We start from the raw sequence: 27,400 nt of genomic DNA on the forward strand, positions 1-27,400 counted from the left end.
TCAGGCATAGCTTAAAATGTCTTTTAGAATTTTCTGGGTAAAGCAATTTCTATCTGTTAATAAAATAGGAAAGGAGTTTCTAATATTTTCTTCATTCAGGGAAATGAAATTTCCCTTTATATGTTCATAAGAAATCTATGAGAAACAAATTTATAAATCCATTTGAGCATGTTACACTGTCGATATCATGTTTTAGAGAAAGTAGACCATCTCCCAGCACAGGAATGCTTTGCTTAAACTGAAATTAAATGAGGAACTCTATTAAAATACATAGGCTAGCACATATTAGGCACTCAATAAGTGGTTGCTATAATTATAAAACTGGTATTATAATTATATTTATTTTGCATTTTATTTAATCAATCTGTTTCAAGCATATGGAGTATTTGGTTCAACACTATGACCCAGGGGGGGAAAAAAAAAAAAAAAACATTCCTTGCTCCTAGACTTTCCCTAACTTCAGATTAGGGGTATAAATTTTATAACTGGTTTAAAAGGGGGCCTGTTTAAGACAGGTAAAAATGACTCAACAGGGTGAAAAATCATCACTGTTAAAGCCACATTAGGCACCAATCCTGGTATCTGTGAGCAATGTCCTCTTTGGATATCTATGTGCTCAAGGTCTCTAACGGTATTAAACAGTATGGGGATGGGGGCAGATACTAAAGAAACAATCAAAAATGTTTACTTAGTTTGATTTTATTCAAGTTTCTTGAAAAGGGACAATTTTTCGGTTGCAAAGTAAGATTAGCCTGTTCTAAGAATCTATTTTAGAAACTTCAAAATATTATTTTATTGAATTTTCACCAGAAACAATCTCTTTCTCTGCTTATGAGTGTCTTTTCTGAAATTGGAGGGACAGTGATATTTCTAAGACATGAAACAAAATGAAAAATATCGCTAACTAGTAATTCCCCCGATCCCTGAGATAAAGTAAGCATGTTCTGTGGCCCATATTTATACAATGACCCAAATATCAGAGTAAGTAAAAAAGAAAGAAAGAAAAAAAAAAAGACTGTGGTTTCAAAACCATTTCTACAGTGGTACTTATTTACCACTTTGGCCCACAGTCCTTAAAGCTACAAGCTCCTAGCAATCCCAAATGCCATTGTCATTCCAGTCCTTAAATCTCCATTAACTACTTCTATGGAGTTTTAAAAAAAAACCCACAAAAACACACACACAAACACACACACTAAAACTCAATTCCTCACTCGTCATTTCCTATACTGGGATGGCTAGAAACCTCTCACTAAGATTTTAGCAGGCCCAAATCAAAACTGAGATAATAAGATTTCACAAATAACCAGTATATAGTACTTGGCTAGGTAAAAATAACAGGATGGCATTATACAGAACATTGTAAAGGCTATATGACAAAACTCAGGCTTCGCAAACAAAATAAGCAGAGTAAATTCTATAAGTAGACATAACATTCAACAATACAGTAAAATCAATTTCATAGGTTAAACACAGAACTATGATATAACCCAGAAATTGCACACCCAGGTACACACCCAAGAGAAAGGAAAATGTAAGTCCACACAAAAACTTGAAAACTAATGTTCATAGCAACATTCTTCAGTATAGCCAGAAACATGAAAACAACACAAATAACCATCAACTGACAAATAAACAATATGTGGGTATATTCCATAAATGGAATACTATTCAGCAATAAAAGGAAAAAAATACTGATACAGGCTACAACTTCGATGAACTCTGAAAACGTTATGCTAAGTGAAAGAACAAAATCACAAAAGACTACATATTGTACAATTTCAATTATATGAAATGTCCAGAATAGGTAAATACAATGACATTTAAAATATATTTAAAAAGCACTTTACAAGACTTATTTTGCATTAAATATTTTTCCTTTACATTAAAATGTTTTTTAGTAAAAGTGGAATCCACAAACTAAATACAACTCTTCAACAGGCATGCATTATTTAAAGAAAACAAAAAGTTGACAACATATTTTTTAAAAGCAGGTTTTTCCAAAGTAGGGAGATTAGACGTGAGATGAAATCTTAGACTAAGTTTGTACATAAAGCAAAAGAAACAGCAAGGATTGTGACATGGGAATATCAAAGAAAAAAATATAATCAAAGTAAAGAGAAGATATACAGAAGGATCGTAAGTCAACAAAATGCATATGAAAATGCCATAAGGTGAAAAATAACTCCAATTTTCTCAAATTAGTTGTTCACAGAAGTTATTATAAGGAATTAGCAAAACATATGTAAACATATCAAGGAATTCTAAATATGCAATATACTAAGAAAAAACATCCCACATGAGAAAAGTAGTATGTGGAGAATAAAGATCCTAATAAGATCTAAAAAAATTTTTAGAAATTTTTTTCAATTATTAAAATATTAGAGAAATAAATATATTTTTAATTAAACATAGCTAATTACTAAAAACAATAAAAGCACTATGAAGACATTTACATCAAAATAAAGTTAAGTTTATGACTGTAAGAATAAAATCTCCCCATATATGCATGCAAACATTTGGAATATATACATATCTATTACCTTATCTCAGTTGCCACTTGGAAGAGAGTAAGTGTATGAGAAATTAGCATCTTTTGTTTTCTATAATAAAATGGCAATGCAGTTAAGAGTCATTTTTTCCAGTTTCAGAGACAAAAAATTTTGTCTCTAAAGGCCATTAATCAATGTATATAATTTGTATATCAAAACATAAAGAATCAGATAAATGAGAAGTACTGCAAGTGCTATACTGACCATCCCTTTCCCAACAAATGGCCCAAATCAAGAAAATAAAAATGCTATTTATATTACTTACATTGTTGTTGCGGGTTTCTACAGCAGGGAATTTTCTGACTATGAATTTCACAGCAGATTCCAGGTTCTTGTCAATAAGATAGGATGGTTTGGCCTTGGGGTCACCACATGCCTATTTAAAAAAACAGTAATAAAAAGAATAAATGCACCCTTCTTCTAAAACCAGGTAATAAAAGCAAAACTGCAATCATAAATTAAGAGAGATATTTGTTGTTTTTGGTGAGCAGGTGATAAAATGAATAGGCAAAGTGCAGGGATTGTCACAGCTGAAATATGCAATGGGAGACAGTACAGAGATGTTCTTCTACTGAAAAAAATGCATGGAAAGTTTCAAAGCAGTTAGCGCAGAACAGCAGTGAGGGGGAAAGCTCAAACCTAAAAAAAGAAAAAGAAAAAGAAAAAAAATTCTTGGTTTGAGGTAGGACTGTATTCATCTGAAGCTAATAAAATATTATCAAATTACATATTCAGTAGAGTACTGGACCTGTTTCTAAGTGTTGTCAAATAAAAACTCATGTTTAAATGTCTTTCTCCAAAATGTTTTCCTTCTTTACTTTAAACTGTTTAATAGAAGAGCCCTAGTTCAAAATAACTGAAAGCTGATAAAACTGTTTTATGACAAGAGTGTGTTGCCTGTTCCTCTGAACAACTATGTTACAACAGTTTTCCATCCATACCATCAGCACTTTAAACAAGGAATGTGTATCTGTTCCATATCTCAGAAGCACAGAACAAATGGAAATGTTTACATTTTGACCATATCGGCAATACAGCATTCTCTGTAGTAAACTGTAAAGCACTATACAACTGTAAGGTATTATTTTTAGAAAGAACTTTTTATCTGAACTGTTAGCAACACAGAATATAATCCTGAATACTACTCACTGTTTCAATATGTGACACTAACTGCTTGCTAGTGAGATGTTATTTGTAGGGGAATTACTAAAATTATAATATTCCTATGTAACTTTTTTAAATCACATTTTTAAAAGGATATGTCCTTTGAAAAGTTCTGTCTGCCATGTGTAAGCAAATACAGCATTACAATTTAATGTTTCTTCACTGATTTCTATGGCTATGTTGTGGATTGCAGAGAGAGAAGTTATGAAACATGAAACTGATCTGAAAGCGGGCAAGCGGGCAGAGGGAAGGTGAAAAGCTTTGCAAACCTTCCAAACTTGTCCTTGCTGGGGAAGCATTGCAATAAAAAGAGAGAAAATTACGTGTAAACAATGATTGTCAAATTATGACATGCGTTTCAGTAGAGAACTTATGCACTGCAGACTATGTATAACAAAACAAGATTAGATCTATATGGTGTTACAGTTTTAAAGGTATTTTAAGTAATGAGTTTTATTATACAATAGATTTAGAGTTTACACTATTCATATATATTTAAATACTACTGTGTAAGTGTAAAACCATGTCAGTTTCTTGGTGTTCTCTCTAAACCAACTTGAAAGTAATACTGGAAAGAAGGAAAAAATAAAGACTACATGCAACCATAAAAACAGGAGCAAAACCATCAGAGAAATTTTACATACCTTAAAAAGAAACGGTAGCCAAGAATAAAAATAAATCGTTATTGGATGACTTTTTTTGCCCTTCAGCTCAAAGAGAAGCTATTTTTCAAATATCACCTAACTTCCTTCCAAAAAAAATTAACGCAAGCATTCCATATTTTCCAAATGGAAACAGGAACGCAGTAAGAATTCTCTTAATTCTCAAACATGAATAAATAAAACAAAATTTTAAGAAATTGAGGATTTCATAATTTTTAACCAGACTGATACAAGGCTACTATGTAAGTTCCATTTCAACATCATAAATTATTAAAACATATCTGCCTTTTTCTACATAGACTATCATTTCTTTAAAATACTAATTCTCATGAAGTATACCCAGCCTATTTTCTTCCACAAGAAAAAAACTTAAAGATTAACTAAGAACCACATAACTAAGAATTTCCCATACAGACATAGCTACAGATTAGCATTTCCTTACATCAACGTATAACGAAAATCAAGTTTCAAAAACACATCTGAAATAGTGCGGAATCCTAAGGGGGTTCTGAACTATGTTCAATTCTTTAATAGTAAGTATTGCCTTCCATATTCTAATTATTTAAAAATTCCGCTATCCATTAAAATAGTGTTAGTGACTACAAATAACGGAAATATAAGATTACTATAACCATGACCACAAATTTGAGTGTAAGAATTTAGTCAAGTAACTAAAGAAATACATAAAAAAATAAGCAGCTCTTCTTTTTTTACACTGAAAACAAGAAGAATGGAATCTCATTTCAATAGAGAAATAGATGGTGGTATAATTTCCTTTCCTTAGAACTGGTTTACCTTTTTCTACTCTGCTCAGTAAGCCTAATCTAAATATACTACACTGGAAGGCAGTGTGCCATAAAAGTTAAGATTTAAAAGCATGGACCCTGGAGTAAGTCTGACTGGGTTTCAATCTTCACTACTTACTGCCATGGGACCTTGAATATATTATACAACATCTGAAAGCCTCAGTTTCTTCATCTGTAAAATGTGGATAAGGTCATTATGAGGATTAGGAGAGATAGATAACCCATGTAATGCATTTAGCAAAATGACTGGCACATAAGTGCTCTAAAAATGTTAGCTGCTATTAATAATTGTTTTTGTAATAATGATAATTTTAATTATCTGAATAACAGTCTCACATGGGTAGTAACCATGGTAGTAATAGTGTTTACCATAGTATATAGAACTAGCGATATAGCATTAACTTATTTATGCAATTACAATTCCCTCTCCCAATCACATATTTCCTTCATTCAACCTAAGCCTAAACAGTACCTTTTTTATTGTACTTATAGAAAGAATTTAGCCTGAGAGTTAAGAACATGAGTTCTAACACAAGCTGTCCATGTTCAAACTCTGGCTCTACCACTTCCTAGCAATGCATCCTGAGCCAGTGATCTTACCTCTCTGTGCCTCAGTTTCCTCATCTGTTAAGGAGATAATTACAATCTACCCTAAAAAGTTGCTGCATTACATGAGTATGTGTGCATGTGTGTGTATCTGTATATGTAGAATTTACAAATACATGTGGCATATCTTTAGCATTCAAAAAACGCCAATAAAAAATGAGGTTCATATACACTATACGGCATTACTGGGCCCCATTTTATTTTTCCTGAAATCAACCTTCTTGATTTATTTTACTTAATACCAATTACAGACACTTGTGTAGAAAATACTTAAGTACAAGAGAAAAACTAGAACTTAACTGAAAGCTTACATCTAGATAAATATCTCCTAGCAAACAGCCAAACCTTAAGGCGGCTTTCCTACTATACTAGAGCCATATAGCAAAACTCCAAATAATTAGAAGTTTCAGTTTATAAAAATTAATCTTCTTTCTGACCCCAACTAAAAATTTTTCATTCTGGGGAAAAACAACTTACATTTCAGAACATATCCTGTACTTGGTACACTTTAAATCATATTTCTCTTTCTACCTATACCTACAATACTACAAAAAAATTAATCTTTTACTCAAAGTTATCATTCCTTGAAGTACCAAATTTAAGAAAATTATATACACAATACTTAGTCATCAGTCCATTTTAGGCTAATGAATTTTAGAAAGATTTACCACAAAGACTGAATCAAAAGGTTTAACAAATTACCAATTCAATTAAATAAAACTTTTGAACATTTCTACCCCACTCTGTCAAGGGAGGGAGGGAGAGAGGAAGGAAGACAGAAAAGGTGAGTAAAGGGCAGAAACACTTCTAAACCTATAGGGCAAAAATAATTCTAAACCTCTAAATTTTCTAGCCCTTACAAAAAGAACTTTTTTTTTCCCCACCAAATTGGCTGAAAGAGCTATTTTATAAGATAGAAATGAAGCTGCATCAACATAACAAAAAAAAAAAAAAAAACCACCTCCTGTAAATACCTTAATTTTTTTACTCTTTCTTGACTTAGTTATGCTTGCAAAGTGCATAAAATATTATAATTTAAAATTCCAGAAGATTTAAAGCAAATTTAAATATTTATATACTTAAGGGGAGTAGAACTTTATTCTACATGAATATCCTAATTATAATCTTTAAATTCAACAAAGGTTAGGATTCTTTAATGTGGCAGATAAACTTATACTAGTCTTAAAGGAAATACTTCAATAAGAACCCAGTCTCTTCAGTCAAGAGGATGGCAGCCTATGTGACCCTGGGTAAGTGACTTACTGACCCTCCATTCTCTAATCCATAAATAAGGTAAATTTCCCTTCATAGTCTATGCTAAAATATTTAAAAGAAAAAAAGCACATAAAATATGTATTCCAGTGCCTGGCACATAAGTTCTTACTTAATTAAGTGCCAAATAATTACCTTTTCTTAAATAAAACTTTTCAATACAAGTGGATATCTAGAATGATTTCCCAATTAACAAAATAAGGTTTACCATATAACACCAATTCTAGGTCAGTATTAATTGCCAATTCAAGATTTTCAAGTTCTTTTCCTCACAAAACACAAATCTGATGTTTATTACAAAAACAAAAACAAACAAACAAAAAAAAAAACAACAAAGAACAAAGATGTTTCAGAAAACCACAACATATTTTATTTAGGCCATATAATAAATGTCTTTGATTAGAAATATCAAGACCAGATTTTATATGATTTTAAAGCATGACTTTAAAACACATCTTTCTGCCACACAACCACCAAAGCCCTTTCCAAGTCCCTTCCTCACTCTCAGGCTATCAGAATATAGACTGCATTCAAAATTTAACGTTTTCTGGTTAATGTTACTTATTTTTTTCAAGAATTTAATAAGTTGCTAAAAATATCAAATATAGATAGAAAGATTCCTAGATCTATTCATAAGAGATTAAGCAACAATCAAGGAACAAGAAAACAATCAAGACACGCACAAAAAAAGAATGAAAAGAACATTTACTGGACACCTGCTGTGTGAAAAACAATATACATTCTCTTACTTGATCCTCTTCCAGAATTCTGCTACAGAAACTATCTAAATTGTCAAAGAGGAACTTCAGAGAGATGAATTGACTTGTTCAAGATCTTGTAACTGATTATTAAGTAGCAGGATCCAAATATTAAATTCATTCATTCATAAATTTTAGAATCTAGTGATTACAGCACACTAGAAAGGCCAACCTAAAAATAAATGCTCCAAAAAAAAAAAAAATCTATAAAACATGCTCCATTCTTTCAATGCCTTAGCTGCTCATAATAAACGTTCATAAGTAACTTACTAGCAATGTAAAAATCTGATGAGTTTGATCAGTTTTATTTTTGAAGTCCTAGTCTAACTCAGCAATAAAACACATTCCTTGCCAAAATACTGAAAGAGGGAAAATATTTTTTAATACAATAAATTAATATATTTTTTTAAAGCATGAACAAAATCTCAGAGGTCAGAACAAGAATGCTGTTTGAGAGGGTACGGGGAAGAAACCAGCCCAACCTAATCCAATCAGGAAAGAGGAGAAAAATACAAAATGTGACCAATTTTTGCTAGAAAGAGAAATTTAATTTTGACTCAACCAAGAAACACCATAGTTTCTAAAGCAGGTTTTGCAAATTCAAGGCATAAAGGGACCAAGATTCTTCCTGGGAGTCTTCAACAAATTGAGTTTATGGACTGTAAAAGCAACTTACCGATCATTCTTTTACCTTCTCATTTTAAAAATAAACAATGAAAACAAAACAGCGAGACAAATTTCAGTAAATACTTAAAAATCTATCAAGAGCAAAATCAAGTCCCAAATTCTAGTATTAGTGGTTAATTATCCAGTATTTTTTTCTTCTGTGTATCACCTATATTTTTGCCAACTTATCTGCTTTAAATTATCACTGCCCCTAAAAAGGAACAAGGTAATGAAACATATGACAACATGGATGAACCTTGAAGACATAATGCTGAGTGAAATAAGCCAGACACAAAAGGAGAGATACTGTGTGTTACCACTAATGTGAACTCTGTGAAAAATGTAAAATAAGTGTCTGATAATGTAGAATATAGAGATCTAGAGATAGTCAGAAGCTAGTGAAGGGGGAACGATAATCTAATATGTACAAATACGATAACGAGAGTGATAGTAATGGTATGGGAATGCTCAGGTGTGACTACTGTTCGTTAATGGGTTCATAAGTATCAGTGACACGTTGAAGCAAACATGGTGGTAAATGGTTGTTAAAAGTCATGTAACCCACAGAGGAGCACCACAAACCTAAATAAGCATTAGCATGATATAAGGTATGACACTGGTGCAGAGGATTAACAATAGAGTGGTATGGAAAAACTGCCCATTAGGTATTAATGACTATATGTAATAGGAATATCTTACCAACTCTACACTAATACTAAGGATGAATAATTAGCAGCTGGTAAGAGCTCTGAGATGTATTACGTTACGATAATTGTTTTAAGTTCAGAGTGAAGATGATTGTGCAACTAAGTGAAGATAATGTAAGAAACTGACCATTTATCTTGGGATACAATATATATTAAGTGATATTAGGAACGCATTACTTACAGGAACATAGTTTGTGTGTATCACTGAAACTGGGTTAGCAGCAAAGCAAATGAGATCGTTGCAGATTTAAAACATTAGGGTTAAGCCTCATGGTAACTACAAAGAAAATATGAGAGACTACGCAAATTCAAAGAAATAAAAATTAGAGTACAGGTTGCCAGGGGCAACAAATATGGGGAATGAGGAGTTAATGTGTAATGGGTGTAGGGTTTCTTTTTGGGAAAATAGTAAAGTTCTCCTAATGGAAGGTGGTAAGGGTACTGTAATACATACTGTAAATGTGATCAATCCCATTCTAAGGCATGCTTAGGAGTGGCTGATAGGTTGATACAGAAGAGTTTATGTTGTATCTATTTTCCCACAATTAAAAAAAGAGAGAGAGAGAGAAACTAAAGAGACAATGACAATTAAATGCAATACATGCGTGATGGGATCAAGCAAAAAAGGAGGAAAAGATCAAAAGGACGTTATTGGGACATGAAAAAATTGGAACATAGGCTGTAAGCTTTATATCAATGTTAAATATTTTGAACTTAACAACTGCATTTAAGGTGGTTACATAAGTGACCATCCTTGTTCTTAGGAAATGTACATGGCAGTATTAAGTATTCAAGAAGCATGATGTATGCAACCTACACTCCAGTGTTAGAAAACAGATTGATAAATAGAAGGAAGAAAGGACAGACAGACAGATGGACAGATAGAATAATACAACAAATGTGGCAAAATATTAAAATTTGGTGGATCTGGGTATCGGGGTGGGGGGGCAGGGGTATGTTAGAGTTCTCCATATTAGTTTGTATTATTTTTGGAACTCAAGTAAATTTCAGAGTATTTCAAAATAAAAGGTTTAAATAAATAAATACATACATATACGCAACGAATTTTTAAAAAAACCTACTGATTGAAATGAGCTGCTAATTACAATTCAATCCTCAGGAAGATGTCTGTATTACTGTTGCTGTTAAACATTTTTCAGCTAACAATATACAGGAAAATCTCAGTTTTATGAAAGAAAGGTATTCTGCTATAGTTGTTTTTAAGAAGTATCATACACTGTCACATTTTGCTGTTCTAAAGAAGTTGCCCTTTAAAGGACAGCTTCAGAACATACTTCCGAAATTTAAAAAAAAAATTTTATTTTGTGTTGGCAGTAAGTAGATTATCATACTATAATATCAGATATGAACAGTTAAGAAATGTTTCCTTGAACTTGATTTAACGGAGGTTGGGGTGCATGTGAACAAGTAGTAAGCGTCCACTGTGTTCCAAGCCCTAAAAAGAGAACTAATAACAATAATCAACATTTATTTGCCTCTTGCCCTTGTGTCAGGCACTGTACTAGCACTTTACATGAATTAATCATCAACTTTATGAAACTGATTAAAGAGTATTCCACAAATATGGAAGAACTGGAATTAGCTATTTCAGAGTGCAAGGAACAGAATCAGTAAGACTATTACGGCTTAGAAAACCAAAAAAATGTAAGCTGGAACACAAGAGGAGCTGAGCACAATAAGTACTAGTTCCATGTAGCTGATTTTGCTAGTAAAGAGCTCTGCAGGCTTCCAGAAATTTAGTTGTAATCCTGAGAATAAAATTAAATCATTAGAGTGAATAATTACCAGAGAAAGAAATCAGAGATATTAAGGACTTACATTTTACTCATTTTAGTAGTTCTTAAATTCAGAACCATTTTAGGGTTTTTTTTCTGATTAAGCAGGTTTGAGTCAGGATTCAGATATGCATATTTTTCAAAACCTTCCAAAATGATTCCATTGTGTATCTCTGGCTAAGAACCACTGATCTCATCTTACAAATAAAGAACCTACAGCACAAAAAGGTTAATTTGTTCAAACCAAAAAAAAAAAGTATCAGAGATTTATTTACAACCTAGCTCTGTCAACCCACAAAATACACTGCATTTATGGGATAGAAAATGATAGAAAACTTAGAAGACGTATGCCAGCAAAAGGATATTACTAGGGTATTTTATATCTTTAAATATTCTTTTGTATCTTTATAAATTCTACCGAACAAAAATTCTAGATTCTGAAATGAGTGGCTACTCCTTGTCACTTCCTGGCTGAAGCTCCTATTCATATTTTAAAATCAAGCATAAACATCACTATCTCTTCTCTCTCTCCCAGACTCAAATCGTTAACCCCCTTCTCAAGATTCTCATAACCCCACTCACACAGTGCATTGTAATCAACTATCTATACATCTCTCTCCCCACTAGGCTATGAATTTCTTGACACTGAAGAGTTCATCTTAATTTGCCTCTGTTTCCCAATGCCCAGGAAGGCATTCAATAAATGAAGAGTAAATGAATGAATAAAAAGGAAAGCCTCAATATTTGGGACTAACTGAAAGGATAGCCTATATGACATAAAATATTTGTAAAGATGCAGTTTTATTGCTGTCAAGTACCTAAAATAATCAACCAAGCAATAAGAAAGTATTTTCTGGTACAAATTCTATTACCTAAAACAACATTCCTTTGAAATTGACACATGTACAACTTACTAGCTATAAACTAACAATTCAAGAGCTTATAAAGTTTGCTAAAATACTTAAGTAAAACACTTCAGTACACTATTCCCTGAAGGATTATTTAACTAGATTTTCTCATCACTGTCGGGATAAAGGAAATAATTGCCAAAATTAAATTAAAGTATTACAAATTCCTAATTAAAAGGATCAAAATTAAAATTCTACTATATTTACTAATAATTGCAATATTAAAAATAGGAAACAAAACTAGTAGTAAAGTCCAAGACAGAAAAAGAAAGAAAGAAACTTACTGGTCAAGCTCTCTTAATTGCATTTTTATATTTCATGTTACAGGGTTTCTCAACATAAAAATTTGACTAAAAATGAAAATATAAAATGAAAAAGAGTATCTGAAATTTCAACATTTCCTCAAAAAAAAAAAAATCACAAAATATCAAGTGAGGAAGTGATTGCTCATGCCCTTAAAATTAAGGAAGATGAATGTTATGTCACTGTTTCTTTTAGTTCACACCTACCTTTCTACTTTATACATAGTCCTTCCCCCAGGTTCAGCAAAATTTCCTGTTTTCTTTAGTATATTACTTGTGTAGTTAGCCCTTTTAACTTTTAATTGTTAATGTCTCAAGGCCTAAATTTTAAATATAATCACAAAGGAAAAACACACTTAACATTAAAAGTAAACACAGAGAGGGAGGGGCAAGATGGTGGCATTGAGAGGAGTGGAATTTAGTTAGTTCCCTGGATCAACTAATAAACAATCAGGAACAACTAATAAATAATCTGGAATAACTGATGGGAGCAACCGTGACTGTCCACACATCATACACCAACCTGGATTGGGTGGAATGGCTGAGATCACAGCATAAAATCTGTAGGTAAAAACTGCGGGTCACCAGGAGCCCCCTCCCCCCACAGGCTGAGCCGCAAGACCTCACTGTAGGAGAAACCAGCAGTCCTGGACCAAGCAAATATAGCTCAGTCCAGCTCCAACTGGGGTTTTAATTAACAAATGTGAACTGCTGAACACAAGCTACAAACATAGACAAACCCCTAACAAGCAGACAGAGGCTTTTGGTGACAACTGACCTTAAAGAGCCAGAAAATGCCTGTGCCCCAGGAAAGGGAGCCCAGAAGACCGGGTGCTCTCTCTGACCAATGGGCAAAACTGGAGGGCTGTGGACTGGCTCTGAAAGGGGGCTTTTTTTCCCTTTTTCTCTCTCTCAACCTGAGTGGATCGGTGGAGACAGCCTCAGCCATTTTCATTTCACAGCACTCTGACTTAGACAGGAGTGGAGATAAAGAGTCAGAGAGAAAAAGGAGCAATTCAAATGCATAAGATAACTCCCTAGGGGGTGTATCTTCCCTAAGAGGACAGAGGTGGGGCCCAGCTCTAGGGCTGGCCTTCCCTTCAGAACTCAGACCCCAAGGCCTGGGAGGAAACAATCAAACTAGAAACACCAAAACTGAGAACTAAAGGGGCTACACCTCCTTACACCAATCATGAGCAACAGGCTGACAGGTGCCACCTTCTGGGCGCATTAGGAAAAGCACAGTGGCTAGAGGCCTCACAGGAAAGTCTGCCAATATACCCTCTGGGACACTTGAAACTGAATATAGCCCCATTCTGAGACCTGAACCCGTTCTGGTCTGGGAAAATCTGATTGGGGTAACCAAGGAAACCAGATGCCTAGACAACAGAAAACTACAAATTACACAAGGAAAAACGAAGATATGGCCCAATCAAGGGAACAAACTTACACCACAATTGAGATACAGTTGAGTTACTGTTTCACTTTAATGAAACAATCAATTAAAGATTTTCAAAGAAATATGCTAAATCAAATCAAAAACCAAATCAACGAGATCAGGGAAGATATGGCAAAAAGAGACGAAGGCTGTAAAAGAAACACTGGGCAAATATAAGGTAGAAATTGAAAGTTTGAAAAAACAACTGGCAAAATCTATGGAAATGAAAGGCACAACACAAGAGATGAAAGACACAACGGAGACATACAAGAGCAGATCTCAAGAGGCAGAAGAAACCACTCAGGAACTGGAGAACAAGACACCTGAAATCCTACACGCAAAAGAACAGATAGGGAAAAGAATGGAAAAATACGAGCAAAGTCTCAGGAAACTGAATGACAAGATGAAGTGCATGAATGTACATGTCATGGGTGTCCCAGAAAGAGAAGAGAAGGGAAAAGGGGCAGAAGCAATAATAGAGAAAATAATCAATGAAAATTTCCCATCTCTTATGGAAGACACAAAATTACAGATCCAAGAAGCGCAGTGTACCCCAAACAGAATAGATCTGAATAGACCTACACCAAGACACTTAATAATCAGATTATCAAATGACAAAGACAAAGAGGGAATCCTGAAACTGCAAGAGAAAAGTGATTCATCACGTACAAAGGAAGCTTGATAAGACTATGGGCGGATTTCTCACAGAAACCATGGAGGCAAAAAGGAAGTGGTGTGATACATTTAAGATACTGAAAGAGAAAAACCACCAACCAAGAATCTTATATTCGGCAAAACTGTCCTCAAATATGAGGGAGAGTTTAAAATATTCTCTGACAGACAATGAGAGAGTTTGTGAACAAGATACCTGCTTTACAGGAAATACTAAAGGGACTGCTACAGACAGATAGGAAAAGACAGGAGTGAGAGGATTGGAACAGTTTTGGGTGATAGTGGCACAACAATTTAAGTACACTGAACAAAGATCACTGTGAGTATGGTTGAAAGAGGAAGGTCAGGAGCATGTGGGACACCAGAAGGAAAGATAAAGACTGGGACTGTATAAATCAGTGAAACCTAGAGAGCTCAACAATTGTGATAAAATGTACAAACATGTTTTTAGATGAGGGAGAACAAATGAATGTCAACCCTACAAGGGCTTAAAAATGGGGTGGTACTGGGAAAAAAATATAATCAAAGCAAACTAGAAATATAGTTAACCGAAACACTGTATTATGCTTCCTTTAATGCAACAAAAGCAATATGCCAATGCTAACTGCCTATAAGAGGGGGAAATAAGGAAGGGATATGGGACTCTTGGCATTGGTAATGTTGTCTGACTCTTCTATTGTACTTTAGTTTAATTCTATCTTTGCTTTTGTTGCTTTTCATCTGTCATTTTTTTTCTTTCTTTTGTCTCTCTAACTTCTTTGACTCTTCCTCCTTCTTTGTGGAAGAAATGGAGATGTCCTTATATAGATAGTGGTGATGGTGGTAAATACATAAATATGTGACTATACATGGGACCATCAATTGTTTACTTAGGATGGAATGTATGGTGGGTGAACAAAACTGTCTAAAAAAAAAAAAAATGGGTTGATGAAGAAACCTTGAGGGCACTATATTGAGTGAAACAAGTCAGACATATAAGGACAAATATCATATGGTCTCACTGATATGAACTAATTATAATATGTAAACTCATAGACATGAAATATAAGTTACCAGGATATAGGAAGAGGCTAAAGAATGGGGAACAGTTGCTTATTATGAACAGAATGTTTAACTAGGTTGAGCGTTAAGTGTTTGGAAATGGAAAGAGGTGATGGTAACACGTTATTGTGAGAATAACTGACAGTGCTTAATGGTGTGTGAACGTGGTGGAAAGGGAAAGCTTAGAGTTATGTATGTCACCAGAAGGAAAGTTGGAGGTGAAAAGATGGGAATGTATAAAACAGTGTATCTTGTGGTGGACAATGTCTGTGATTAACCATACAAATATGAGAAATCCCTTTCATGAACTAGAACAAATGTATGACACTATAACGAGAAATTAGTAATAGAGGGGTACATAGGGAAAAAATATACCTATTGCAAACTATGTACTACAGTTAGTAGTATTTTAACATTCTTTCAACAACAGTAACAAATGTACTATACCAATTCTATGAGTCAATAATGGAGGGGATGTGGTTAGGGGTATGGGAGGATTTGAGTTTTCTCTTCTGTCTTTATTTCTTTTCTGGAATAATGAAAATGTTCTAAAAATTGAAAAAAAATTAATTGTGATGGATGCACAGCTATGTGATGGTACTGTGGGCAAATGATTGTGTACTTTGGATCTTTGGATGATTGTATGATTTGTGAACAATCTCAATAAAATTAAATTTAAAAAAAAAAGTAAATACAAAATATATTTCCCCATGAAAGTTAGAAGACATTGAAATTTTAAATCTCATAAATCTGAACTATTTCTCATTTTACTATATTACAAAACTAAATCAGAAGTCTCCATTATTAAACAGTCCTGTACACTGATAACATAATCTGAATAGTTTTTTCGTGTAAATCCATATAAATTTCATACAAAAGTAGTCTGTAGTACAGAGGAAAATTCTTTCTGTACTATAATTGCGTATTTATTTAGGGTTACCACACGTTCAAAATTATATTTTTGAAGATTATTATCTTTCCACAGGCAGGTTTTGGAAGAATTGTCTACCACAAAAAAATTTCACTGAAGACTGTTAATCCACTTCTGAAAATAACTAAATTAAGAGTTTAGGTTTAAGAGTCAGGAAAGGAAGGTGCCAATCCAGGTTCTTATTTTTCTGTGAGCTTGGGCAAATTAAAACTACTTAACCTCTTCAAAATACAATTCTTTATCTGTAAAACAGGTACCTATATCACAGAGTTGGCCTAAAGATAAATAAAATAATTCAAAGCATTTGGCATACAGTCAAGTGTTCAATAAATAGCAGCTAGCATTACTTCTATTATGCATTATTATTTTTGAACAATTGGTCTAAAAAGGTTTTAAGAGATGAACCTATTTAGTTCTAGAACCATGTAAAATGTACAGCCCCTGAATCTTGGCCCAAAATTATTATAGAAATTTTGCTTAACCTTAATATTGCTGGCAAATTATCAAATAAGAACATGAATTAGATTTTCAATCTTCCTAACCAGTATAGACAAGAACTTTCAACATTGAAAAATTTTTATCTAGGCCTGCTCATCTTTCAAGTATTGGATATACTTAATTAAATATACCCATTGCTTTAAATTTTCTTAAAATATAAGTATATAGGCAGCAGATTAAGGACCCTAACATCATTTACATGTAAACTGCATCATATACTGCTTCTCCAATATTATTTTTGTAACAAATCTAATATAATCATAATGCATACACGTTAGCATTCATTCACATAGAAAAGGGTGAAAGTATATACAGCTTACTTTTAAAGGCTGAGATGGACAAAGATTTTTACTGTCGAAGTCACACATTTATGTTTCAGTTTTCGACAGTAAACGTATTCCTTCTGCAATCAAAGTGTAGTATTTAAGTTAAAAAGACATGATAATAATCCATCATTGCCACTGAAAAAATAAAAACTTTTTCTATAAGGGACTTTCAGTGAATCTTTATCTCCTCAGCCTATCCAGCATAAAAAAGAATTACAAAAGACTTTTAAAAAGCAGCTTCTTGGAAAAATAAATCTACAAATAGATATAACGGGCTTTGTTTAAATAAATAATATATACATACATAATTTAAACTCAGTTTTATTAAGAGATGTTTTCCTCTCAACATATTTAAGGTTCCAAAAAATGAAATCTCATTGGAAGAAAGAAAAAAAAATTCTTACACTAATAATGCATATTAAGCATAGAATTTGCCACAATTTGGATCTTTGGAACATGCTTCTGGTTCCTGAATAACCAATAGAAAATAATGCCCTAAATGGAGAGAAACACAATACTGAAAGGTAAAACTAAAGCTGATTCTTCTCACTTTACCCTGCACTGCTCCCTTGACATACATCCTTTCTTCTCCACTAGATAAGCAAGTCCTAGCTAAGGACTTTCAATTTTACACTACTAATGCTGTTAATTTTTTCCTCAAGAAAGAAATTTGCCTCCAATCATGGGAAAACAATTGTGTAAAAAAAAAAAAAAAAAGAAAGAAAGAAAGAAAGAAAAACATTACTCTAAATAAATTTTTTAAAAACATTTTTGCATTGAAACCTGCAAAATTAATCCAGTAAAAAAAGTTTGCAATAATTGGGTATCAGTATTGACTGAGACCTTTTTGGTACAGAATTACAAAGTTCATGCTGGTGATGCTGTAGGAAAAGAAAGGAGACAGCAAAAAGGGAAGACTAAATGACAAAGAAGAAATGTTTTTAAATTCAGCAAAATGTTTTGTTTTGGGATTTCGGAGTTTAGCAAGCAGCAGAATTTCAGAGAAATAAATGTTGGCCCAAAAAAGATACCCAGACACCTAAATAAATACTATCTTACAATCATAAAAATTTTAAACTATTTTCATATTTAATATCATCTTTTATCTTCACGAACAATACTGCAAAGGCAGCAAAAAAGCAGGTTATTACATCAATTTTACAGAAAATTAAACTGAGTCCATCTACCGTTTAAAATGAGCTGTAACTTCTACTTTATCACTTCACAATGAGCTTGAAAAGACAAAATAATCAGAGCTAGAAGACTTCAGTGCTCCTATTACAGTTTAAATTTTCCCCCATTTTATAGATGAGGCAAAGTGAAGCTCAGGAAAGCCAAATCACCCACCCAATGTTGAGGAACTCTCAGTGACAGAATGAAGACTGGAATGCAAGTCTCCTAACTTCTGGCCCAGTGCTCTTAACTGCCTGCCATACCACAAGAAACAGATATAAAAGTAGCCTGAAGAAAGTTGAAAATCATTATATGAATAATATTATTAGGTATGGAAAAGGAGAAGCCATTTATTTTTAATAAAAATAAAAACTTTAGGAATTAAGGAACAAATAAATTTAAATTAACACTGCCAACCACCTTCATGACTCTTCTCTAAAATCCCTCTGTATGTGTTCTCACATCCCCAATCAGGCTACATATTCCTTTAAAATCCCCATAACTTGTACATACTAAGATCTCAAAATGTTTTGGACTGGTGAAATTTTCGTTAAGTTATTTTCAGTGAACTTGTTATATTCCCCTTACAACATTAAAGCATGTTATTTACTTATGGAAGAAGAAAGCTATTTAGATCACTGAAATTAGTATTTTTCATTGTACATGCTCACTTAAATATACTTTGCAGAGCAATTTCCAATTGAAATAGAGAAGGATAATCAGATCTGATATACAGTCTAATGAATAAATACATTAATGAAAGCATGACAATTAATCTGCAGACATTGTATTATGAGGTAGTTTTTTTCCAGGACAATAAACTTGAGATAGAAAAGATTTTGTGATTTATAATGTCATTAAGATTGCAGAGAGCATGAATCTTACAAACACAGGGTGAACAGGTCTTATTCACTTGTTTGGCAAGATTTTTGAACACATATTTCACTCTCTACCAAGCTCTAGCTTCTCTAATAGTCTGAAAGATTCAAAATCTATCTGATGCATTTGTATGCAAAATTATACAAGGAGAGCAAACCACAAAGTATTATTGTTAAAACTAGAATAAGGTATTTTTTTTGTTGTACTCATTCATTTCAACAAGGCCTCACTGAAGGACTCATGTACAGGTAAGGCCCCAAATACTAGTAATTCAAAGATGAATAACACTGTACCTGCCCAGAGGCACTGTGAGGGAACTCACAATCAGTCAGGGTGGTCAAAACATTTCCCAAATATAAATATGTGTTAAGTGCTGAAATATTTGACACTTAGATACTAATAATGATCACATTCAACTCATTTTAAATTTTACTAGTTCAACCATACAAGAGCCTGAAGCTTCTCAAAACAGGAAGTGAAAAAAAAATAGTGCTTTTGAAAAAAGGCAGTGAACTGTCATCTGGAATTATAATGGATTTCAGATACCTAGAATATAGTCCAATCTTAATTTATGTAGATGGAATATGTAAAGTTTGATTGCATTTATAGAGTAAAAATGTTTAATGGCCACTTACAAAAAGGTATTTTGCCCAAACACCCAAATCACTTTTGATGTTACTCTCACTTCCTCTTCTAGAAACCATCATAACCATTTCCTTTAACCACAATACCACAGGTCTAGTAACTTTCAGTAACGTTTCACTTGTTAACTTTTTGGACAAAGTTCATATAGGAACCAATTTCCAGGTTTGTTAAGGAGCATAATCTCACAAAAAGTTCAGGTCAATGCAACCTTTAAGTCATATTATCTAAAACTAAATTATTTCTAACCTACATAAACCATAACCAAAGCATCTTATTATGTACGGGGGCTTTCTTGTAGTGACACTTAGCTCCTGCCACAGAAAATGTAACAAACTGCATAGGCATGGTGCAATTGTACTCCAGAATGCATTGGTCTTAGGGTCAATTAATACTTGCATCCATGTGAGCAACTGCAGGAGCAGAGTTATCCTTATCTACAATTTATCATTAATAAACCAGGCAGTCCTCCCCTTTAGAATTATGGTGTCTACATCAAACTGTAGAAATAAATCAGTTTTAACTTGAACTCCACAATAAGAATTTTCAACAAAATAATATTTCTGCAGCAGCCCTAACTTGCAAGCATTACAACCCTATTGCTGTGATTAAACTAAAACAGAACATTCCTGATATATTAAAAAGCCAGCAAAACTAATCACGAAGATATGACATGAAATACAGGAAACTAAGAAGATTTAAACTGTACATGAAATCTCTAATTTTCTACCAAATTCTTTAATAAAACTTGCCAACCTTTTCTCAAAAGAAAAGGATTTCTTAAAAAGAAAAGGTTTCCTAAGATAACTGAATGTAATCTTTGTTCTATCTTTACATCTATTTGTCTTAATTATAACTCAGCCGCCTCCTATTCCTTAATCTGCTGAAGACATGTGAAGAGTTTCGGTGGCCCTATTCGCTATAGCTACTCAAATTATCAGAATGTTATAAATCAGCAGTAATAGCAACATATCTATAGTTTTTATTTTGCACTGACACTGAACTTTAAGTAACAGTGTTTTAGTACTATCAAACCGGGTTGGGAAAACTGAAATGAGGAGGAGTAAAGTGGGAAGGGAGAGAAGGTTGTTATTCCTGTTCTAGTGACTCACGGCCCAGAAGTATTTCAGAAGAAAATTGGTTCCACCCTCACTTCCCCCTCCTCTCCACTTTAAAAATGAAATAATGCCAAATTGTCAACACCCTCTCAAAAGGTTTTTACTTGGCAATCTAGAATCAAGCGGCAGAGTGGAGAGGATGCGGGTTTCATCCTGATTAGCCATTCCCTTCCCACATTCCCACACACCAAAAAAACATTGAGAGATGGGATGTAATCCCATTCGCGCTACCATCTCCGCCAGATTCCTACGATTCAGCTTCGCTATTCAGCGTCGGTTATGGAACACCCAAGTTTCCCTATACCCCCTAAAATCTCGCCCACCCACAGGGCTCCTTTTCCTGTTGACCCCGTCGCAGGGGCGGAGGCGCGGAGGGGGCGGCAGAGGCGTTTCCGATCGCTGCGCCGGATCCCGCTGCTGGGAACCGGGAAATGGCTTCTCTCTGCCTCCGGTGGGCCCGTGAGCCACCGGGAAGGTGCCCGGGACTCCGCATTAGGCCGCGGCGCAAACCCGCGACTCCCGGCCGGGCCTGACACCGCGATGCCGTGATTTCTGCCCTAGGCGCCTCCCGCCGCCGCCCCCCAATCCCCAACCCCCGGGCCTCCGCTGCCCGCCACCCCTCCTCCACCCGCCCGCCGCGGCCTCTCCGGCCCGTGCGCACCTTCTTGATGTTGTAGAGGCGAGTGAGCATGCCGACGCCCCGGTCGTTCAGGATGGTGAGCTTCTCCGCCAGCTTCTGCTGACTGGGCTGCAGCACCGAGCGCGACATGGTGGTGGTGCCGCCGCCGGCCGTCTCGCGCCCGGTCACCAGCCCGCGGCCTCCGCAGCAACCTCTCTCCGGCCTCCTCCCCTCCCGCCCTCGGCCTCCGCCTCAGGGGAGCGCGCCCATGGCCCTCGCACCCCAATCTCGCGCCGGTGACAGAGCGAGCCGCGACTGACGCCTTGGGGCCCCTTCTCCCGCAGCAGCCCGCGTCCTGGCTGCCTTCGGCTTTCCGCCCGTCGCCCTTCCGTCCCCACCCCCCGGTGCTCTCCGCCCCAGCCCCCACCGAGCCGCCTTCCTCGGCTCCTCCACTAGGTGTGGCGGCGGCGGCGGCGTCTCCGGCGGCTGAGAACGAGGCCGCTTCCCGCAGCCCCAGACCAGCGCTCGGTCACCTGATCCGGCGCGCCGGCGCCCCCACGAGGCTGTACAGGGAACTGTGCCCAGTGGGCACTTGCCCGCCCCTCCCGACGTCTCCGCCGCCGCTCGGATTCCGGACGGGGACCCAAGCCGGACCCCTTCCTGTGCCTGACTTCTGGGAATGGAGTACTAAAGTGGGGACCGAAGCGGCGTCACGTTTCTCCACGCGTCCCACCTCGCCCCAGACCATTCTCGTTCGAGGTTCCCAAGCGGCAGAAAAGTTGCGTCCTCCCGCGCCCTCTTCCAGCCCAAGGAACCAACAGAAGCACCGAGGGTGGGGAGTGATGTATTTTTCAAGCGAGTTTCTCCTGAGTAGGCTGGTGGCTCCAAGCGCCTTTCCTCCCACTGCTTGACAGACGCTCCCCGCAGAACACAGCAGATGTTGTGCTCGGCGAGGCGGGCATTGCTTCTCCCAACCTCACCATCCCTTTCTTATTCCTCGGCCTTAAGCCAGTTTATGCGGGAGGAAGTCGGAAGTGAGGGCAACTCAAGTTCCTGAGATATTTAGAATCTAGAATTTGTCAAAAAGGAGCACCCATCCGGTGAAGCTAATAGAGAGGCCTTGGCACGTGGGAGGCACAGAATAAATTCTTGTTCATTGAATGAAGGAATGCTCCCATTTTTATCCGGCCTCTAGCTTAAATCTTACCCGTTTTTGGAAACATTTTTCTCAGCCATACTCCAAGGCTACTCCCTCAGTCAACATATTAGATATGGTTCCAAAAGTGAACAAATCATGGACTTATGTAAGTGATTGGAATGAGGAATTCCAGCCAGGAGAACTCAGACCGTTTTGATATTTTTGACCTTAACCTTCCTTCAAATGTGTTAGTCTTCTAGATTATATTCATTAATTTTAAGTCAATGACAAAATGTTCTGCCACCTTTAATAAAAGACATTCTATGAATAAATAAGCTATTCTTGAATTGATAAAACACCTTATGAAAAGGAAATTGTTATAACGAATAACTTTTAAAACATTTTTAAAAGCTAGTGTATCTACTATTCCTATTAAAATCTTCATTTTAATATCCCAACAAGAAAGAGTGGACTGAAGAGATGATTTAAGGGGCATTAAAAAGAGCCCTACATCTACCAAATACAGAATATATAATACCTGCCATTGTGCTTGAAATTCTGTACTGTACTTAGAGATGTATTATCTTGAAAAAATCTTTGTACCTAAAACGTCCTCTATTGTTTTTTTCTTTCTCTTTCTCTCTCTCTCTCTTTTTTTTTTTTTTTTTAATAGAAACACCTCAGAGGAGTCACCTATTGAGCTGTTTCCTGTCCTTAACATGTTAGGGGATTTAATTTCTCTGGTTACTTTCCAACCTAATAGTTAAATTTTTAATTTAGTAGAGCCAGCAGTCTTGAATAGTAACAGCAGACCTGGGAAGAGGGTCTGCATTGAGTAGTTTGTGCCAGGCAGATAGGAAAACTTTCATAAAAGGCTGAACTTTTGGGAAACAGTGTGCTCTCTAAAGGCATATTACAAAGCCCCACCTATAAAAGATATAGCTCATTTTCTAATATTGTAAAAGTGGCTGTGCAGAAAGAAAATGGCAACATATAATTTGAACACAATTCTTATTCCTTAAGAAAAGCCACTGTTATGTTCCATATGAACCTGAGCACTTGTAGCTATTTATCACTCTGAGAGTACCCAAAAGAGGGAGAATGCTGTAGATACTGGCCTCATTATTGAATTTTTATTATAACTAATTTTTAGAAATATTGACCATAGAGTGTTATTAAATATATTTACTTGAGTAAAATTAGACCTAAATGAAGTGTTCACAATTCTTGCATTTCTCTACATTTTGCATAACATAAAAACCATTTTGTTGTTAAGATCCAAGTCTTTTGATGTTTGTACACTGCCAGTACTAAGGTTATAATCGTATATTTTGCCATGTTTATATGATTTTATGGCAATTGTAATTAGTATATGTCATTTTATATTTCCTTTTGGTTTTTCAGTCTTTGAAAATGCCATACCACATGAATCAGCATAGTAAATTTACGAAAAATTGCTCTTGGGTGGATGTGTTTTTTTTTCCTGCTATAGTTTTCTGGAAAAGCAAAAAGCTTTCAAATAATTAAAAAACTGAGCTTTAAAAAACATTATAGCTTCTATTTCTCTTATGCAAAGCATAGCCTTCACAGTTCCTTTGGTACTAAAGATTTTCAGATAGTTCGCTTCAGTTAAAAGGTTTCTGCTCTTTGTCCCTAGATCATATTCAGAGATCATTAAAATTATTGTAAGTCTTCAGAGAGATGTGGAAAGTAAATGATAGCTATATTTGAAGTAATCTCAGAAAGTTCATTAGAGTTAACTAGTATAGACCGGTATGCCTAAAAAAAGGTGAATTTTACTGTATGTAAATTTATACCTCAACATATCTGACTTTATTATACATCTGTGTTTGAAAAATGATTGTTATTGAGGCAAGTACAAAGGTACCCACTCTAACAAAATTGAGGTGGCAGCGTTTATAGAAGAATTTGTAATAGAATTACATTATGTGTTACCAAATATATTTTACAATTCAATTATAAAACTCTACTCATGTAAAATTTCAGAAACAAATCTATTGCAGTTTTTAACATGTATTATAAAACATTCAGTCCTTTATAGGAACAATCCTGGATGGATATTTAAGGGACATTTTTCAATTCTATATAATATGTTAATCAATCAAGTACTTAAAATTTGCAAAGTACTATGCTAGAAGGAGGTATGAAACCAGATATGTTTTTTTTATTTGGTGTCCTTTGACTCACATTCTGGTGAGTATGGAAGTATGTATAAAGAAGTCTAGTATAAGACAGCCTGAGATAGAGGGATATGAGAGAAGAACCACTAGATAGAGCAGTTTCAACCTGAGGTTTCTAAGAGACCTTTTGAAGTAACTTACATTTGAGCTTGGCTTTGAGAGTTCAGCTTCAGCAAATGCAAAATGGTAGGAAGGTAACAGGAACATTCATTATGTACATGAAAGAGTATAATGGAAAATAAAGCTGGAAAGGGAAGTGGAACATAAAATGTATATGAATGCTAAGGTGGGAGAAAAAATTCGATTTTGAGAAGAAGAAATACAGGGAAAACAGGAGAACAAAAGGTGACTTTGGGGGAGTTGAGGAAGGTAAAGAATTTGGAATGGTTGCTGGTTATGGCCGAGATTGTTCAAATTCTCTCTTTTTTTGTTTAGAAACAGAATAAAGACTGCATTTCCCAGCCTCCCTTGCAGCCCAGTGTGTTCATTTGACTAACTTTTTGGCCAATAGAATGTAAGCTTTCAAGAACTTTCCATAAAAGACTGCTGCTGCTCTCCTTTGCCAATTCTTCCCAACTTCATCGGTCACATGAAACAAGGGTTTAATAACCACTCTTTTATACCCCGAAGACAACGGCCACTCACTAAGGAATGTCTATGGCAGAACATATAGATGGAAAGTGTATGTAGGCTCACTGGAGCAGAGTTGCTGTACCAAACCTAGCCTATCTAGATCTAGATTTTGTGTGAAAGAGAAATAAATTTCTACCAGGATTCTTTTATTTTGGATTTTTCTATTACAGCCAAACCTGATCCTAAGAAATTATAGTTTCTGTGAACTGTATCTCTCAGAGGAATAAAACAAGGAATAATAATTAAATTTAATATTTATTGTTTGTGCACTATGTGTCAGATGCTGCTATTTGAGTTACATTTTCTTGTTTTCCTGTCTCAACAACCTTCCAAGATACTACCATCTTTGTTTTACAGGTGAGGAAATGGAAATACATGTAGATTTTTAAACTGTCGAAGGTTGCACCCATAGAAAATGGTATAGCTGGTATTGGATCCCTTGTCGGTCTAATTCCAAAGTTCATGCGTGTTCTTAACTACTGTGACACCACTGAAGACCAAGTGAAATTGGATGGCATAAATTTGTAGTTCATCGAGTCAACAGATTCCCTTAACCCTACCCAGAACTTCAGAAGTAGTCCCTCCACTGAACTCTCTTCAATAAAGAGCTAGAGTCTGCAACATTTTTTCCTAGCTGATACATCTGCTCTTTTAGCTTACTTTCCTTAGCTTTGCTTCCTCCAGAGTCTAGATTGAGAAATATTTCCTTAATGCTTTTTGCTAATCATGGAGAATGTTTGCATTTGCTTTTTGTAAGCACCAAGCAGACCTGGCCCTCTGGTGCCTCCTTAAAAAAAAATTGATGAAGATCATCTCCAAGGAGTCTTAAGATAAAACCCTTTGATTAGGTTATCTCCTGTCAAAGGTAATATTCCGTTTTTTCCTAAAGATAAATGCAACATTTTTCCTCCCATCAGACTTCAAACCAGGTACTACTAGCTAGGTATAACTATAAATGTATGACCAAATTTCTCTTAAGAACAGCCTGGGAATAGTGGAATAGACATATTTTTGTCTGCCCTCCATCCCTCCCTTTGGGAAACTCCTACATTCTGACACAATTGAATGCAGAAAGAGAAAAGTGGATCAAGTTGTGGAAAGGATCAGGCATACATAAATAGCAAATTGAATGGAATTTTGTAAGGCATTGTCATTTTAAAAATTGTTTTAAACACTAGGGACTGACAGCTTGACATACTGAGCCGTCTGTCTTGGGGCTTGCCCCTATGCAGCTTGCTGCTGCAAAGGAGAGGCTAAACCTACTTATAATTGTGCCTTAGAGTCTCCCCCTGAGTGCCTCTTTGTTGCTCAGATGTGGCCCTCTCTCTCTAACTAAGCCACCTTGGCAGGTGATCTCACTGCCCTACCCCCTACATTGGACTGACTCCCAGGGATGTAAATCCCCCTGGCAACACAGGATATGACTCCCTGGGATGAATCTGGACCTGGTATTGTGGGGTTGAGAACATCTTCTTAACCAAAAGGGGGATGCGAAATGAAACGAAGTAAAGCTTCAGTGGCTGAGCGATTTCAAATGGTGTTGAGAGGTCACTCTGGTGGACATTCTTACACACTATATAGGTAACACTTTTTAGGTTTTAATGTATTGGAATAGCTAGGAGTAAAGACCTGAAACTATCAAACTCCAACCCAGTAGCCTTGACTCTTGAAGACGATTGTATAATTATGTAGATTACAAGGGGTGACAGTGTGATTGTGAAAACCTTGTGGATCGCACTTCCTTTATCCAGTGTATGGATGGATGAGTAGAAAAATGGGGACAAAAAATAAATGAAAAATAGGGTAGGATGGGGGGGTGATTTGGGTGTTCTTTTTTATTTTTATTTTTATTCTTATTCTGATTCTTTCTGGTATAAGAAAAATGTCCAAAA

At 35.5% G+C, this 27,400-nt stretch overlaps 1 protein-coding gene across 4 annotated transcripts in view; it reads right to left on the reverse strand.

The window, feature by feature from the left end:
- The window catches only part of NCKAP1 (NCK associated protein 1), a 151,550-nt gene extending 129,699 nt beyond the window's left edge, over nt 1-21,851 (reverse strand). For 2 of the 4 annotated variants that reach the window (XM_037848917.1, XM_037848918.1), the window contains exons 1-3: nt 21,579-21,686; nt 3,986-4,003; nt 2,818-2,928 (exon numbers count right to left, since the gene is read on the reverse strand). In XM_037848917.1, coding sequence (XP_037704845.1) covers nt 2,818-2,928; nt 3,986-4,003; nt 21,579-21,686 — 237 coding nt within the window. Of the gene's footprint in view, nt 1-2,817; nt 2,929-3,985; nt 4,004-21,578 lie in introns of all 4 variants that reach the window. The other 2 variants (XM_037848919.1, XM_037848920.1) reach the window with 2 other exon arrangements.
- Between the last annotated feature and the right edge of the window lie 5,549 nt (nt 21,852-27,400).

Source organism: Choloepus didactylus, chromosome 9 (genome assembly GCF_015220235.1).
Source record: "Choloepus didactylus isolate mChoDid1 chromosome 9, mChoDid1.pri, whole genome shotgun sequence".
NCBI classification, from domain to species: domain Eukaryota; kingdom Metazoa; phylum Chordata; class Mammalia; order Pilosa; family Megalonychidae; genus Choloepus; species Choloepus didactylus.